Source organism: Crotalus tigris, unplaced genomic scaffold (genome assembly GCF_016545835.1).
Source record: "Crotalus tigris isolate CLP2741 ecotype Arizona unplaced genomic scaffold, ASM1654583v1 scf7180000024364.846960, whole genome shotgun sequence".
In the NCBI taxonomy this organism is placed as follows: domain Eukaryota; kingdom Metazoa; phylum Chordata; class Lepidosauria; order Squamata; family Viperidae; genus Crotalus; species Crotalus tigris.
This window is the reverse complement of record NW_024100532.1, coordinates 253,374-271,517: the sequence shown is the minus strand read 5'-3', so window position 1 is coordinate 271,517 and position 18,144 is coordinate 253,374. Positions and strand designations below refer to the sequence as shown.

At 39.3% G+C, this 18,144-nt stretch overlaps 1 protein-coding gene across 4 annotated transcripts in view; it reads left to right on the top strand.

Moving 5' to 3' along the window:
- Positions 1 to 18,144, top strand: part of WNK4 (WNK lysine deficient protein kinase 4) — a 48,509-nt gene that overhangs the window by 24,823 nt on the left and 5,542 nt on the right. For 2 of the 4 annotated variants that reach the window (XM_039327650.1, XM_039327649.1), the window contains exons 4-18: positions 849 to 1,006; positions 1,789 to 1,877; positions 3,189 to 3,408; positions 4,058 to 4,391; positions 4,726 to 4,835; positions 4,963 to 5,021; positions 6,322 to 6,463; positions 10,146 to 10,262; positions 10,370 to 10,546; positions 10,960 to 11,017; positions 11,798 to 11,950; positions 12,819 to 13,321; positions 13,833 to 13,929; positions 15,132 to 15,456; positions 15,547 to 15,749. In XM_039327650.1, coding sequence (XP_039183584.1) covers positions 849 to 1,006; positions 1,789 to 1,877; positions 3,189 to 3,408; positions 4,058 to 4,391; positions 4,726 to 4,835; positions 4,963 to 5,021; positions 6,322 to 6,463; positions 10,146 to 10,262; positions 10,370 to 10,546; positions 10,960 to 11,017; positions 11,798 to 11,950; positions 12,819 to 13,321; positions 13,833 to 13,929; positions 15,132 to 15,456; positions 15,547 to 15,749 — 2,745 coding nt within the window. Of the gene's footprint in view, positions 1 to 848; positions 1,007 to 1,788; positions 1,878 to 3,188; positions 3,409 to 4,057; positions 4,392 to 4,725; positions 4,836 to 4,962; positions 5,022 to 6,321; positions 6,464 to 10,145; positions 10,263 to 10,369; positions 10,547 to 10,959; positions 11,018 to 11,797; positions 11,951 to 12,818; positions 13,322 to 13,832; positions 13,930 to 15,131; positions 15,457 to 15,546; positions 15,750 to 16,185; positions 16,659 to 18,144 lie in introns of those variants that run through there. The other 2 variants (XM_039327651.1, XM_039327652.1) reach the window with 2 other exon arrangements.

Sequence of the window (18,144 nt, the reverse complement as noted above, 5' to 3'; positions counted from 1 at the left end):
AGAGCTTATGCATACTGAGAGCTTATGTACTGGAGACAAATTCCTTGTGTGTCCAATTACACTTGGCCAATAAAGAATTCTATTCTGTCCTCTCCTGTCAAGTCCTATTCTATTCTGAACTTCCTATGGAAGATACAATCTTTTAAGCAAAACCTCATGGGACAGAATTGATACTTTAAGTATTTCTTGATTCTCAGAAGCCTGCTTGGATAATGTATTACTGTTGCCCTTGAGCTAAGTGGGTCATTTATAGCCTTTATATGGGTAGTCCTTGACTTACAACAGTTCATTTAGTGACCATTCAGAGTTACAACAGCACTGAAAAAAAGAGACTTATGACCATTTCCCACACTTATTGCTATTGCAGCATCCCCATGGTCACGTGATCATAATTCGGACTCTTGGCAACTGATTCTTATTTATGACAGTTGCAGTGTCCAGGGGTCATGTGATCATCTTTTGTGACCTTCTGACAAACAAAATCAATGGGGAAGCCGGATTCACTTAACAACCATGTTATTAACTTAACAACTGCAGTGATTCACTTAACAAATGTCTCAATAAGCTCGTAAAATGGGACAAAACTCACTTAACCAATGTCTCACATAGCAACAGAAATTTTGGGCTCAATGGTGGTCGTAAGTCAAGAATTACCTGTATATCTCATGGTTAAATGGGAATGGTTTCGCCCAGGGCCTGTTTAAAAACGTTGTAGATCTGGGCATTATTGTCTGAGTATGTTAACTGGAGATGGTTTAAAGATTTTTGAAATTTCAGAAGTCCTGGATACTGCCATGATTTCACTTAAGGGACTGAGTCTCAGGTAAATACTTTCTTTCCTTTTCCAGGAACCCCTGAATTCATGGCTCCAGAGATGTATGAAGAAAAATATGATGAAGCAGTGGATGTTTATGCCTTTGGCATGTGCATGCTTGAAATGGCAACCTCAGAATACCCCTATTCAGAATGCCAGAATGCAGCTCAGATCTATCGTAAGGTTACTTCGGTAAGAGTACAACCTCCACCTTCTCTCATTTCTCTGCATTCTTGGCTCTATCTCTTGCAGTATCCTTATGCATTGGAAAGGGGGAAAGGAACTTTCCCATGATTACTTTCTAAGGAATCTGAGTTATAGTGCAATTTTGGATTTAGAATAACATTTTGCTAATTAGGACCAGTCAAGAGCAGCTATGGCAATAAAATTGGGTTGAATTTAAGAGAAGTGCAACTCTCTACTACTCCTAGCTTCTGGCCAAATGCTTTTCTTGTAACATCACGAAACTTTAAAAATGTGTTTAATCTGGTACAGAACCATCATTTTCATGTTCAAAATGCATTTGACAAGCTTCCAATGTGAGATGGGGGGGTGTTTTTTCATCCCAATTCTTTGTTTCATATTAATTTGAGATTTAAATTGGTAAAAAGAGATGATAAATGAGAATCCAGCCTATTTGGAGACATTCATATTTTAGATAGAAGTCTTGTTCCAATTGGCCAGAGTCAGAGTTAATTTAGTCTATTTTATTGTATCCCATTTTGGATATTATTTTTACTCTAATGGAAAATTGATTGAAAACTGAAATAAGTTCCAGACATCCAGATCAGTTTAAGGTGTTGGCCCAGGTAAATAGAATGTTTTACAGAAAAAAGCTAACCTTTTTTCGCTATAGCAGGAAAGGCAAGCAAGATTCATCGTCATAAGAGGAAAAGGGATTGAATGCCTATATTATTCTCCTTTCTACTCCCCCCCCCCTCCAAATTGATCCTCTTTCTTATTTCTCAAAACAGGGTATGAAACCAAACAGTTTTTACAAGGTGAAAGTGCCTGAACTAAAGGAGATAATTGAGGGTTGTATCCGAATGAACAAAAATGAAAGGTAGGGAACAGCATAGCTACTTATGTGATTATGCTAAATCAATGAATATTGTTGATGTTTTGTGGTTTGTACATGCATGTCTGCCTATGGGTGCAAAAGTGCATATTGCATCCCTTTTAAAAATTCCATAATATCTGGTAAAGTAATCTGAGTAGATATGGATAGAAACTATGGGTAGACCTAGGTAAGGAATGGATAGAAAAAATTCACTGCCTATTTAAAATATAGTAGTCCTCAAATTACAACCATTTGTTTAGTGACCATTTGAAGTTACAACAACATTGAAAAATAGTTGTAAGTGTGGGAAAAAAATCATACTTAGAATTGTTACAGCGTCCCCATGGTCACGTGATCAAAATTTGAGCACTTGGCAACTGGCATGCATTTATGACGGTTGCAGGATCCCAGGGTTACTTGATCATTTTTTGCAATCTGACAAACAAAGTCAATGGGGAAGCCAGGTTCACTTAACAATCATGTTATTAACAACGGCAGTGAATCACTTAATATCTGGGGCAAAAAAGATTGCAAAATGGGGCAAAATTCATTTAACAATTGTCTTGCTTAGCAATAGAAATTTTGTAGTTATAGTTGTAAGTCAAGAACTACTTGTATTCTTGTTTTAGAAATCACTTAGAATCTTAGCAGAACCTGACAGCCAAACAGAGATTTTTTTTTTTTAATTCTTCTAGGTAGACAACTCAATGCAAAGATTCAAAATAGCACATGGTTCAAATGCATTGCAATTTGAGATATGCCTATTGTCAGGGTGGACATAAAATACTGAATCACCAATTAAAATACTCTCAGCCTAAATCTCAAATTCCCTTGGAATTTGAGACCTTCAGACTCTTAATGCTACTTCAGGGACTACCTGTCCAAACTGCAGGAGACAGTAGTGTTATGGAGACAGTTAGATAGTAGGATGGATTGGTCTGCTTTCTGCAGCCCCAAACAACAGTTTCAGACATTCACAACTGGCTGAATAATGAGGAGGCTATCTAACAAAAAAGGGGCTATATGGGTAATAGCTTCCTTTCTTTTCCTTCCGCCAAGTTAAATCTGATACTGAACTTTATGCTCTGAACTTTATATTCTGCTGTTTTTCTATGCTGCTTATAACTGGAGGTTTTAAGTTTGTGTAGCTAAAGGCATGGAACAGATTGATGTTCATATACTTATGAAGATCCTGGCCCGGGTACCTCTTTTAAGTAATATTGAAATAACAATCTGTGAATTCAAACTTACTTTCTGTTACCTTCATTTTGCAGAATAGTTTAAATTCAACTTGCTTCCCTATCTTCCCTGCAGATATACTATCCAGGATCTTCTGGACCACTCCTTCTTCCATGAGGATACGGGAGTCCATGTTGAACTGGCTGAAGAGGATGATGGTATTAAGACCACTTTGAAGCTTTGGCTACGGATGGATGACACTAAAAAACTGCATGGGAAGTACAAGGACAACAATGCCTTGGAGTTTTACTTCGAGTTATATAAGGATGTGGCTGAGGAAGTTGCCCAAGAAATGGTATATCTTACTGTCATTCATTTCTCTACTATTTCTCCAAATCTTTCCAGGTTAGAATGTTTTATAAATAAGAGATTTAAAGTAGAGCCACCTCTGTCTTTGATTTTTCTAACTGCACTTTGTATCAGCATGTCCTAAGACTGGCACATCTTTTAAGGGAAGTTGCTGTACATTGTGATGTTAGTATCACATCCTAACATATGAATAATCATTATTTATTCAAATGTGTATTTTAAAATCACAGTAGTTTCACACAATCATTTCTGTCACATTGCAGTCTGCGTCATGAAAATTATCACAGTTGAGATCTACTCTTTATCTGTTCCCTTACAATGTCACATTGGATGCAAATTTTTCTGCAAATGTCCATATAAGCCTAACTTGCTGTCTGTTAATAGCTCAGGAATTGCTCACACTGCCAAAGATTTGTGTGTGTAAATATATCTAATCACAAACCTACCTCATACTCACCTGCAATTTAATTACACATTGATTATAAACCTACAATTTAATTGTACAATAGAGCCTGCTCTGAGGACAGTACTGCAGATGGCTGGCAAGATGTATGGCCATGACTGACTGTCCTTTTTTTTTTCTATCTTTCTGCTCTGCTCTCCTTCTTACTCCATCTCACTGACCCATCATGCAGGTGGTTTTAGGCTTTGTGTGTGAGGCAGACTACAAGCCAGTGGCCAAAGCTGTGCGAGAGCGAGTTCTTGCTATCAAGCGCCAGCGTGAGAAGACCAAACAAGCTCAGGAACAGCAGAAGCGTCAGGAGCAATCTCTGGCAATGACTCCTGATATCCTGCATTTGCTGGACCTGGATTCCCCCTCGCCTCTCAGTCCTATCCAGACCTCAACCCCCACTACACCGGGGTCCGCTGATTCTGCCCTTGGATCAACTTTTCCCCCAGAGCCAGAAGAGCCAGAGGTTGATCAGCACCAGCCATTCCAGTATCATCCTAATTATTCCTCTACCACATGTGAGCACACTCATTTTGTTATCTCTCTCTTCAACCAATGACTATATAACCAATGCCCTGCAGCATAATGGACCACAGTTTCTATAATTCCCCGACAGAGAAGCATTTGAAATATGACTTGGCTGTGCAATACAGCATTCTGAAAACCTCAGCTTGCAACTTTTAAGTATTGCTCTCAGTTTTTGCTGAGATTTTTTGCTCTCTGTTTGTCCTTGAGGGGGTCTGACATTTTCAAAGAAGCTGGGCAAAATTGGCAGTCAACTGGAAAACGTAAGAGGCCACCAGATTAGATGCAGTCAGATCTTATTTTATCTCTCTTCTTTTCCCTCCACAGCTGATTGTGAAACTGATGGATACTTAAGTTCTTCTGGATTTGTGGAGTTGCCTGACAAGCTGCAGAGTCATTCTAGCCCAGTAACTGTTTTGGAACATTCCTTTGCTTCGGTGAGTGGAAATTCTGTCTCTGGCATACACAGCTGCATTGGGTGAGGCTGATGCATATGGCTTAGACATGGAGAGAAGGTGAACTGGCTTGGCACTGCAACTTTCCTTTCCCTTTTTATACCCACAGACCATTGCTGTGAGCCTGGATCCTGTCTCCATCAGTGACATCTCTTCCCCTGTCGACAGGTAGGAAAGTTTCAGGTTAGATGCTATGGGCTATGACTCAGAATATAGAGTGAACAAAATCTTATTGCTTGCTTTCTTTTCTGAACCAAACCATACACTGTACAGAGATAAATAAAGCTGAATTCCCTAGAATAAAGATAATCTCTATAGGGATTACTCAGGAAGATGTGCTTTTTAAACTTGTGTTATATATTGGACTTTCCTCCTCTAGTGCTTGTCTTCACAATAGCCCTACTTACAGTTAATTTCTAAATAACTTAGAACATCATCCCCACAGGGATAACGTTAGCCCACCCTTTGACAGTCTTTTGCAAGGCTCTGAAGACCTGGTGAATGTGGGGTACCCAGAGTAGGATGGAGTCCATCAAGTGGTTTATTTAATTGACTGGTTGTTGCCAGGAGGGTGGGGGTTTATTGCTTCGTGTAGTTTTTATATTGGGTTTTTATCCTTGTAAACCACCCAGAGTCACTGAGAGTGAGTTGGGCAGGCTTATAAATGTTCTTAAATAAATACATTAAATAACTTCCAATGTACCATGATTCAACAACTTTGCTTTTGGCATCTGGGGATGCCAAATATATATTGGGCTGTATGGAGCACCTTCTGATAACCATTACTGAGCCCAAGCTAAACCAACAATAGAACTCTGGTGCTTGCTCTCTCTATTTGAAGTTTACCAGTTATTGATTTTATTTCCCCAATCCAAATAATCAGTGCTATCTGAAACAAAAAGAAAAGTAAAAAAGGTATTTGGTTCACCATGGGGCTCAATCGACCTAAATCCAGAATACACAACAAACAACAAAGCTATTCTCAAAGGCTTCCCCCAAATTGTTGCTAAATAGAGAAAAAAAGAGAGAGGTTTAAGGAACATGACAGGTAGATTCTCCTAAGAGAAAGAAAATGCTCACATTCACAGAATGACTTCATTAGAATTTCATTTTGGTCAAAACAAAGTTTGGTGAAGATAATTTGTTAAGGGTAGCAAGGAATTACAAACATAGATTGAATATATATAGCAGAAGAGATGTGGTGAAATTATCATTGATGGGAGTACATTTGAATCTTGTGGCAATATCCCAGACCCCTTTCTCTGCATATAGTCAGTGTGGAAAGGATGGAATGGACAAGAAGGTATATATTCTCTCTGAGCAGAAATTAAGACCATTTCTTGAAAGCCTCAATTTTGCCTGAAACAAGAAATTTAGAAAGGACAGGAAGTGAGATGAATTTTATGATACATCCAAACTGATCACATTTCTAATTTGTTTCGCCCTCCTCCTCCTCATCTGGAAATAGTTACACATCTGATGTGGCATCTGGCTTGAGTGATGGCTATGAGGGTCTCTCTGCAAGTGAGGACAGATCAAAGTCCCTTGCCAAGCGAGGCTCTGGAAGGCTGCTGCGCCGTCGTGCTCGATCTCGTCTGCGCATTACCAATGTGAGTGCTATCACTTGCAACAGCCTTATGTTTTAATAATGATAGTAATTAACAGAAAATGGTAGAAGAAGGATTTATGTAGATAAAGCTGTACTAAGATTGTGAGATGATATTAAAAGTGGAAAAAATAAAACGTAGGCCTGGAAAATTATAATCATAAACAAAATAACTCCAGAAAGTTGCCTTTTTTACTCATTTGTCAGAAAAAAAGAACAAAATGACTAATTAAAACATCTCCAAGGTCCCTTCCAACTTTATTATTATTATAATTATAACAACATATAATACAAATCATCTGTAGATTTATTCTTTCTGTGTTGTAGAACCCACTTGGCTATCCCTCATACACAAAAAGTCCAGTATTTAATTTATGGGACTATAACTGTTAAAATCAACTTAATAAGGAAAATAGATCTATAACTAGAACATATTTTCCAGGATTAAGAAAGATTGTACTGTTACCATTATTGAAACTGGGGAATGGTATTCTATTTAAACAGGCTTCAAAATATAATTACCCTAAGATATAAAAGCCATAGTATATATTACATGTACATCATACATACATCATACACATAAACCTGTATACAGACACAGAAAAACATGCATAGGTAATACATTCATCCGGACAACTGTCAGAACCAGGAACCTTCCTGGGCTTCTTAAATGTAATTGTAGTCATAAGGTCTTGAAGTGAGAGTACAGTGAGGTTCATGATCTAGCCCAAATACAGGTAGTCCTCAACTTACAACAATTCATTTAATGATTGTTTGAAGTTAGAATGGCACTGAAAAAACATATGACCATTTTTCATACACCCCTGTGGTCATGTGATTTACATTTGGATGCTTGGTAACTGGCTCATATTTATGATGGTTGCAGAGTCATGTGATTCCCTTTTGCAACCTTCTGACAAGCAAAATCAATAGGAAACCTAGATTCACTTAACTGTGTTACTAACTGAACAATTTCATTGATTCACTTAACGAATGTGGCAAGAAAAGTTGTAAAATGGGGCAAAACTCACTTAACAAATTTCTTACTTAGCAACAGAAATTTTGGGTTCAATTGTTGTAGTAAGCCAAGGACTACCTGTATAGCTGTGATAGTCTTGCATACTAGAACAAAAACTTTCTCATTATTTGTTCATGAGAATTATATTCAGTGCCTATATGTCATATTAACTCCTGCACTAGTCCCTGCAATTTCCTTGGCAAGATTTCAGAAGTTGTTTGCCACTGTCTGCTTCCTAGGACTGAGAGAGAATAACCATTCCAAGGTCACCCAGCTGGCTTTGGGCCTAAGGCAGGGATAGAACTCACATTTTCTGGTTTCTAACTTAGTGCCTTAATCATTACTCCAAGCTGGGTCTTTATGAGAATTTGGAACCAGGCAATTTGGGGTAAAATTTAATTATGTCCAGTGCTTTTTTTCTATTAAAAAAAAAAAAGGTGCCGCAACTCACACACGTCATACAACCTGCCTTGCCTACTCTACAAGGTTCCATCCAAAAAAGGTGCCAAAACTCCGTTCTGGGCATTCTGTGAGAAAAAAATGTCTAGCAGATCTAGAACCAGGGTACATTGTCTTAAATCATGAAGAGAGGACACAGTATTAAGATGCATAATTTGTTTGTGGCCTTTCCCCATTACTATGTTGATTTGCTACCCAGCAATTCTAGAGCCAGATTAACCACCGTGACATTTGCTGTCTTCTTGCTGATTCTTGCATTTCTCTCCAAGGCAATGAGTGGTAAAGCCTCATAGATTTAATATAACTTGAGTTCCACATGGATGGTATCAGAATAACACTAATACCACTAAGAATGACTTACGGCCATCTTACTCATTCATGGCCTGAGGATACAAACATGGTAGAAAAAGGAGGTTGTCACATTTAGGTTCAAATGGAAAAGATCAAAGTGACTTACCAGCCTTATCTTCCTTTAGCCAGTATCTTCATCAAGTACAGTGTAATAAGAATTAGATTTCAGAAACGAATAGATAAGCAGTTGTAGTTCATTCCTTGTACTATATGTTTACAGATAGACTTTGGTAGACATTTGCCTGGATTTCTTGGTTACATAACTATATATATATATTTCAAGTGTAAGTGAAAAACATAATTTGATCAAATGATATTTACAATTAGGCAGCAAGGAAATTAAATACTGATTAAGGTAAGATATAAAGCTATACTTAATATTTAGTTTTGCATCAAATATGGGAATGTGGAAAATGTTAAAAACAATCACCATCTAATATTTTAGTGAGTAACATATATTTTCTCTTATTATTCCTTTCACCTCTCAACTTCTTTTCCATATAATAGAGAATTATTTGTTTAATAAATACCTGAAAGTCTGCATTTAGGGTCAAACTGGCTTAGCCCTGTAAACTGATTTTTTTAAAAAAACAAACAAACAGTAATTTGTGGAAGTGAGTTGAATTGAAGTGTAATGCACACTATCAATAGAGGAAATATTTAATATAACATAAATATTATGTATTTATGTTCCTGCTGTCCTGGTTAGAATCTCCCTCTCTCTTCTAACATATACATATAAAAACTATTTTGCAATACAAGGGACAGAAATGTGTAAATAACAGAAAAAACAAGTTTTCTACAATTATTTTATTTGAAATGAAAATCTAAATATCTCCTTTTAGAATTGCTATTGTAAGATTTGATCATCCAGTAAATTACCTTTTAATTATTAAATGTTTACCCTGCCTTTATTACTTTATAAGTAATTCAAGGTGGCAAACATACCTAATATTCCTTCCTCTATTTTCCCCACAACAATAACCTTGTGAGATGGGTTGAACTGGGAGAGAGTGATTGGCCGAAAGTCACCCAGCTAGCTGAGTTGCCTAAGATGGGACTACAAGTCAGGCTCCTAGTTTCTAGGCCATTACACAGTTACTGACCATTACACCCTACTGACTCCTACTTTCTTATTTGAAAGCCCTCCAAATATTCTCATTATAGCTTCAGTTAGGCAGGTAGCTCTGGATTTTCCCATTTATTAATTCAGCAAATTGGCCTGAGGGATCAGTACAGACTACTTTAACTACTTATTTTTGTCTGACCTTCAGACTTTCAGAGGGTCTTTTATATTAAAGTAACCCTTGGGGAGGGTTACTTTTTGTAAGTAGCATATAGAAACAATCTGTTCAGAGGAATTTAGCATTTTTATGCAGTGGCATTTCCATAATTTATAAATCTTTTATGTATATATGTTTAAAATTTTTACCAATCATATAAATATCATATTCAGAATATTACTGTAGAGACTTTTCTTAGTCATAATAACAAAATTATGTAAATTGAATGGCATGTATCAGGCTTCTGCCAATCCACTTTGTTGTAACATTCTAAAATATACCAGCAGAAATACATGTAAATGTATGCAGGAAAAAAACCTTTTTATATGATTAACGTGTTGGCAGGAAAAATTCCTCTCCAAGTTACCCATGTTCTAACAAGTAGTGGAAGGGGAAGGGAAGAAAAAGGCATGCAGTTTCTACCTTTCCACCTTGCAAAGTTTTAAGCCCATCAAGAAGACTGGATTTCCTATCTGGCCACACTGGGTTTGTGTGTGTGTCTGTGTCTCTGTGTGTGTTGCTTGCACATGCTACAGTAGCAGAAACCCTAACACTAATCCCCCCAATTTCTGTAGATGCCAAATCAGAATGATCAAATAGTTGAGTGTCAACTACAAACATATAATAACAAGATGGTCACCTTCAAATTTGACCTGGATGGAGACAATCCTGAGGAAATCTCAGCTGTCATGGTATGGATGTTGATTTCTTTTATTCACATTATCTATACCATTAATAGGAACTGGGGGCATGATGTGACCTCCTTAATTCTGGTTTGACTATGTTTCTGGCTTTCCAGGTTGCCAAGGAATTTATCCTGAAATCTGAACAGGAACGATTCATCCAGGGAATTCATGATATTATCCAGCGTGTAGAAGCACTCCTCCAGAAGGATAAGTTGAACAAAGAACAGGGTCCTCTGGGCAAACCTGATGTGCAATGTATATCTCCTACTTCAGCTACTAATGCTCTCTCAGTGAGTTTCAGGCCTCTGCTGGTTGAGAATTAGGATAGAAAATATATATTTAGCATCCAGAAATGCTTTGCTTATTTTTGTTATTTTCCAAATGAGCAGCAGCTACATCTCCTCATCTTTTTAATCAGCTGAGCACAGTAACAGATCTTCAGAGATAAGCCATCTTTCCTTTGGCTTGTCCCTCACTCATTCTAAAATATCTTAAAATGCTGAGGCCTCTTTCATGAAGGTACTTTGTTACATAGAAAAGTTCTATAATTCAGATTTGTCTGGAAACTGAATAAGGGTCTTTTTTCATTAATCACAAATCATAATAGCTAAGAAGGACAGAGCATTCTTCACATAGTCAGAGAGGCCTCATTTCATTATCTATTAAATATATTTTTTTTTATCTTTTTCCTATTTTCTTTTAGGCTGAGTTGCCACTGCAAGACCTCTCGTGTTCCATCTCTTCATCCTCATCTCTTACTGGTAATATAATACAACATTTGCTCAACCCAGATTACTTTTCACTTACCGGTACTATCTGAAAAGCTATTTCATTTACTGGATCTGATCTATCAGATACTGAAACTTAACAGGCAATAGGAGAAGAAATAGGACTGAAGTCCTTCTCTGAGAATTTAACCCAAAATAATATTACTCCTACTACTCTTTGTTATTTATAAGAATGAAAGATAAATCTTTCCAAAATTTAACAGTCAGCTATTGATACGTTCAGAGAATTACAGTTCCCCCTAGGATTCTATTACTTTCAAACAAGTTCAGGAATGCAGGAGACAGATTTCTGGGGAATTAACAAAATAATGTTTTTTCATATGCTGTCAATCTTTTTTTTATTATATTGCTGAAACAAAGAATACTTGGAATAAATGATAGTATTTTTTATACAGAAGCACTATAAATGCCATTCAATTTGGGTACACAAAATATATTTGTAAACTCAGAATTATTTAATTCTAAGTGTATAACTTTTACATTAGGCTGAAATTGCCAACTCTCATGGTTTTAATAAAAATTGAAACAGAGTTTTTCTGCTTTCTGCTGCTTTACAATATAAATGTGTGTCAAAAGACAAGAAAAGAGGACATCATGATTGAATGCTATACCTTATCAAAAATAATATGAATATGTTAGCAAACCTAAAAGTTAGAAATGATGCAAGACTCAGCCTTAAAGGATATTCATTAAGGGATACTAATCTGTAGTAAAGGATCTAAATACATATCCTAAGTATTCAACATTTTACAGATTTTGGTTGCCTTAGTTCAGGACAGCCTGTGTCATCACCTATCCATACTTCAGTGGTGGATGCAATTTCTGAGAATGAGCCCTTTAGCCCCACCGTTCCCCCATCAGCTACCCAAAACGTTGGGCAACCACTGCTCTCAACTACATCTGCAGGTAAAACTGTGGTTACTTCTAATTATAAAATACTATTTAAGTAGATAGATTCAGGGAAGTTAACCAGGCTTGCTATCTTGAAGGATCTTTATCCAGTGGTGCAAAATGCCGGACACTGGCTAGATATCTAAGATGATAGTGATGATGGCAACTATTATTTCCTGCCTTTATGTTGAACCACCCAAGGTAGTGTATATATATCACCCCTTCCTACTTTCCCAACAACAACCCTGTGAGTGGATTGAGCTGAGAAAAAGTTACTGAATCAAAGTATATAGATAATATAAGATAATTCAACAATAAAGGAATAATCTGGAGGAGTCTAATATCCTACATGAACCAGACTTTTAAAAAAAACAGAAGGAAAGAAACTTTACTTTAGCTTTTCTGAATTGGAAAAATGTATAAATGGTTTACTTATTTGTGATCTGGGCAGGGGTAAGGCTAATCCCAGTAATGTGGGAAAAATCTGAATGAATTATATACCACAATACATTATCTCTTCCACTCTTATCTTATACTATTCTCTTAGTCCCCTATTTCTTTTAAAAATATTTTAAACCTTTTGAAATAAAAAGTGTTATCCAAAATCAATACATAAGCTGCCATGCCAAATTCATCACATACTTTATGTTCCCATGGTGCAAAATATGGACATTGATGGAAAAAACTGGGCAAAAGATCCACTTAATATTAATTAAAAAATAAAGCTGATTGGTGATAGGAAAGAACAAAATAAACTGGGCCCATTTGCTCTGCAAACTTGGAGGAAGCTTTCTGCAATGATGCATAACCAGTGAGATACAGCTGATTTCCCTTCCTTTGCTTCTAGGACAACTGACCTGACAACTTGCCTTTTTCCTTACAGGTGTCACCAGTATACCTGCACAGACCTGGCCAACTTACCATATATATCCAGGGACTCCTACAACACCCTCTTACCTTGTCCCCATCCCTCAACCAATTTCACCACCAAATTCTGTTCTCCCCACATTACCCCCAACCACTTCCATTGCCCCATCCATTGGAACTGCTGTGCATGCACCACCTATCCCCATGTGGCCTCCCTCTACTTCCCCATTGTTCTCCCTTGCCAATGTCTTCTCTTTGGCTATGATGAGTATGGCCCAATCACTTCTACCAGCAGTATCAGTAGGGACTGCCCAGACAGGGCCTCTCTATACCTCTCCAGTCCCACAGCCACCAGTTCTGTGTCCACCAACCCCAACTACTGTACGTTTTATCTATCCTGAGCTGGTGTCTTCCCCCAAACCAGTTCACTTAGCCAATGGGATGTTGGGGCCAGTGGTGTCTCCAGGCTTTAAGCCATCTCCAGTCACCTCAGTTGCTGGGAATTCTGAAAACAATCCAGTAAGTCTTTTGAATCAAGTATCTTGTGTGACTATAGATGAGGGAAAACAAAACATTGTATCCTCATGCCTCAGTTCTAAGGTACTGTTGAAATGTATTACTTAATTATGATGGGTGAACATAAATGGGGAAATTGCTACATGGAATTTTGTTCATTTTAGGGAATAGTGAATGCTTGTATTATATTTAGTCATCAAAAACTAGCAATTTTAACAATGGGCCTGGGGATTTTTTATTATAATAGAGGAACAGTCCTTGGACGCTTTACCTCAGCTCCATAGGAACCTCAGTTAAACACTGATTGAGAATTCCTAATTGTAGCAACTTCTCCATATTAGGGTCAGATGTACATTATTTTAGCACTGCCTTAATACCAGGTTAATCCTCTGATTTAATGAATTATCAATGGATAACACAAACATCTCATGAAGAAACAAACTGGAGTTCCACTGCATAGTGAATGGACCAAAAATAGAAAGTTTTCTGCTGATTTATTTCCCTATCTCCAAAGGTAACTCCTGTTTCTTCCTGGTCTGGATCACAATTAACCATATCAGATCTATCTACCTCCAATGGTTCCTCTGCTGAACACACAACCATCAGTGAAGGTAAGAAGTGTTTCAGAAGAATTGGAGCAGGAAATCTGGAGCCCTCTACAGGTTGCTATCGTGAAAAGTCATGACTCAGAACAGCATCCATAGTGGATAGCTCAAAATCAGCACAGTGCCAAATGTGATGATGCATACATGTTCAAAAGGGGCAAGGTTTGCATCAGAATGCTACATCTGCCATCTTGCAAATTTTGACATGCCACAATAGTCTACAAATATTGCTATGAGCGAGGTTTACATTGTTCTTAGATATAAGACAGTACCATCCAACAGTTGCAAATTGTGCAAAATCACTTCACATGCTTGATTGCATCCATTTTGTTGATGTAGTTAAGTGACCTTAATGGGTAGTCTGACTGGTAAATATTGGTCATCGCAGGCTGCAAGATAGTCCTTCCAGTCCCTGAGAAGCCTTCCCTGGTGCCTTTCTCTTCCAGCATCACTTGACTCAGTGGCTAGTTTTTGTGTTGCTGCAGGTGGCATAAGGCTGCCGCTGTACTCAGCAGACTTGTGGAATGGTGGAAAAGTTCTGAAACCATACTTTCCTGCTTTTCTGCTCTCCCAGGCATGGTACAAAGAGAGAGAGAAGAGGACCTGAGCTAGCCTTTTCACTTTCATTTTGATTTTGTTTGACACCACATCTGAGCTCTAAATGTATCCCTCTCACTGAAACCTTGATTGTCTTACTTTAAAGGGAAGGTTTACCACTCTTATGGAAGCATGTATATAAGCACTGTATAAGCCGTGGCCTTTCACCAGCTTTCAAAATGAGCCACAGCCAGGGCATCAATGAAATGAAATGGGAGGCAAAGGTTCCAACTCTTATTTTATTTGCTTGGCTCTCTTTTACTTGTTTGGGGCCATGGATTTCATGGAACTATGGAATCTACAGTATGACCATAACAAAGTCTTTCTTTCCATGGGTAACTTGTTCCTTTTGATACTTCATACAAGGAGACATACTGTGAGCCTCTCCACATCCAACACGGGAGAAGAATTTGCATAGGTTGTCAAGTGACCTTAAGTAGCATTGCTTGGGCTTCAAGATATTATTTGAACAGTGGCTGGTAACTATAACATCTAGAGGAGAAGTCTAAGAGTGTATGTTCACATATCTTAAAGTTGCCAACTTTGAAAAATACTGCTCTACAGGAAGATTTGCCTACAGCTCTTCCTCATACTTTGTTTCTCTTTACCAGGAGACCCCAAGCCACAAATCCTGGGGCGTTTCCAGGTGACACCCACACGGAATATCCCATCAGAATCTTCCCACAAAGGCAATGGACCTGACATCTCAAGTACTTCTGAATCTGATAGTGGATCTCCTGGTGAAACACCTGTGCAGGAAGGCGAGGAGGGCACCACTCCTGTGGCAGAGGGAGAGGGGGAAGGAGAGACTACACATAGCAACATCGTTTGGATGAATTATATACACAGCCCTTCCTACCCCAGTAGTGATGATTCAGACAGCACAGAAGAAGATGATGATGATGTCTGGGTTGAACTACAAGCCTTGCGCCAGAAGTGAGTAGTTTTGATACTACTTGGCAGTAAATAATTTTTTTCCCTACTCCATTCAGTAGTATCCCCTTTCATTCTGTCCTTCTCTCTCAGGCATCTCTCTGAAGTGGAAAAGCTCCAGGCCCAGCAGAAACAGGAAATAGAGGAGCTTTATGCCCGCCTTGGCAAGGTGCCACCTGCTGGAATTGTATCACCTGCCACGATACTTTCTAGTCGCCAACGCCGCCTCTCTAAGGGAAGCTTCAATCCCTTGAGGCGCAGCAGCCTACAGCGCCCAGACACAGCGCAGCCCCAAGGTAAGTCTTTTTTTTTATAACAAGTTTGTATTGGTTTTCCAGTTTTATATTTAAGTATTTAGAAAGCAGCATGGTGATTGGGTAATCAATAGTACAATAACAAAATCTTTAGTACATATCTCAGGTTACATCGTCAAAAAATTCCTTCTCTATTTCCCTTAACATTTACTGTATCATATTTAAGCTGGTAAATTTGTAATTATAACAAGCTCAGTTAAAACATTTATCAGTATATTTATGCTTATACGTATTCATGTCCTGTGTTTAAATTTTACCTAATTTTTAGTTTTTAATTACAGTATTCCAATTTAATCTTTAATATCCATAGTATTTAGATTTCGGGTAACCCAAATTTCCTTTATTTCACTACATAAAAATTATAATATCTAAATTACACCTATTACTGACTTAACTATATTCTTATTTTATTTCACAGACATTTTCTATTTCTCATCCTAGTACATCACCACTTACTAACGGAATATCCTTTATTGTCTCAGATACATTTTCTATGTTATCCAGGCTAAATAATAGTTCAAAGCTATTTCCTAATAGTTAATTTTCATTTCCCGTATAAATCTAAATCCTCAATATTAGGCCAATTAATCCCTTACCATTTTTATCATTTTCCAACAATAGTTAAATCTAATAATCATATTTCCTTTCATCTCAAAATCTCCCTTTCGCCCATTAGTTCAGACTTTAGGATCCTCTCTAATAAGTCAAAAGACCCCATTTTTTAAAATCTAACTCTAGCGTTCTTTTTATACCACCCAAGCTTCCATATCAATGCCTTTAGATCAGGGGTGTCAAACTCAATTTCATTGAGGGCCGCATCAGCATTGCGGTTGCCCTTGGGGGACTGGGTGGGTGTGGCCAGGGTGAGTGCGACCTACTAGGTGGGTGTGGATGGAGTGGGTGTGGCCTACTGGGTGGCGTGGCCAGCTCTACATCGTTCACGTCAAGGGGGCCTGTGGGGGCCTGGGCAGGAGTGGACAGATCTGAGGGTCTCTGGCAGAAGGGGGTGGGACCAGGGCAAGTGCCAAGGAATGGTCACTAGAAGAGCCTCACTGTTCCTCTCAGGCCATGTGGGGGGGGGGGGGCTGGATGATGGTGCAGGCTGCTCAGAACCCTGGGCAGCAGAGGTCAAATGCCCAGCCTGGCCCTTGAGCACCCAAGGCACCAAGCCCAGCCCCACTTCCTCAAGGGGGTGCCCAGCTGCACTTATCTCATCCTCAAGGCGGCTGCTGCTGTGCTTGCTCTCCTTAGTCAGGTTGCTCATGATGTGTACGAAGGCAAAGTCAGAGAGAGGCCCATTCCCATGGGAGGAGACCCGGCTTTGTATCTAAAGCTTCCTTAGCAATAGGATGGGAGATCCCATGATAGGCCAGAAGGAGGGAGCAAGGAGATGGTGAAAGGGCAGCAGGGCAAGACTAAGGCAGGAGTTCCCTCAGACCCTCTCTCTCCTTTCTTTCTTTCTTTCTTTCTTTCTTTCTTTCTTTCTTTCTTTCTTTCTTTCTTTCTTTCCTTCCTTCCTTCCTTCCTTCCTTCCTTCCTTCCTTCCTTCCTTCCTTCCTTCCTTCCTTCCTAAGTACAGAGTGGTGGGAAAATGTTTGAGATGAGGGAGGGAAAAAAATAGGCAACAAACACATCTGGGGAGGAGTCACCCTTCGTGAGGAATGAAGAAGTGCACCATTACCTGGAAGTAGCCAGCACATAGCCCTCATCTATTTCACATATCTGGCTTGGTGGGCTCTGGGCGAAGGAATGCCATGAGCAGCGTGAGAGTCAACATTACCTGCGCAATACCACCTAGCCCCTAGTCTGCCCAGTCTTGGCAGGCAGCGGGGCGCTTTCCTCGCAGAGAGGTTGAGCCAGGCGGTGCGAAGCTCGTCAGCTTTGCACCTTGCTGCCTGCTGAAACTGGGCAGACTGGAGGCTAGGCAGCATTGCACTTCTCATCAGATTCGCGCCACCCGGCTCAGCTCTTGGCGCCTCGCTGCCTGCCAAAACTGGGCAGGCTGGGGGCTGGGTGGCATCGCACTTCTTTTGGGGTTTGCACCACCCGGTTTAGCCTCTCAGCGCTGTGAGGAGAGTGCCCCGCTGCCTGCCAGGCTGGCTGGCATCGTGCTTCTTTTGGGATTCGCGCTGGGAGCTGGGCGGCCTCGCACTTCTTTTTGGATTTGTGCCGCCCAGCTCAGCCTCTTGGTGCTGTGAGGAGAGCGCCCCACTGCCTGCCAAAATCCCTCCCCCGGAGCCCATCAAGCCGGACATGTGAAGTAGGCAATAGCCATTTGCTGGCCACTTCCAGGCGATGGTGCATTTCTTCATTCCTCACAAAGGTTGACACCTCTCCAGCATGCACCCAGGGGGTGGGGCTGATGCGGCAGGGGCTG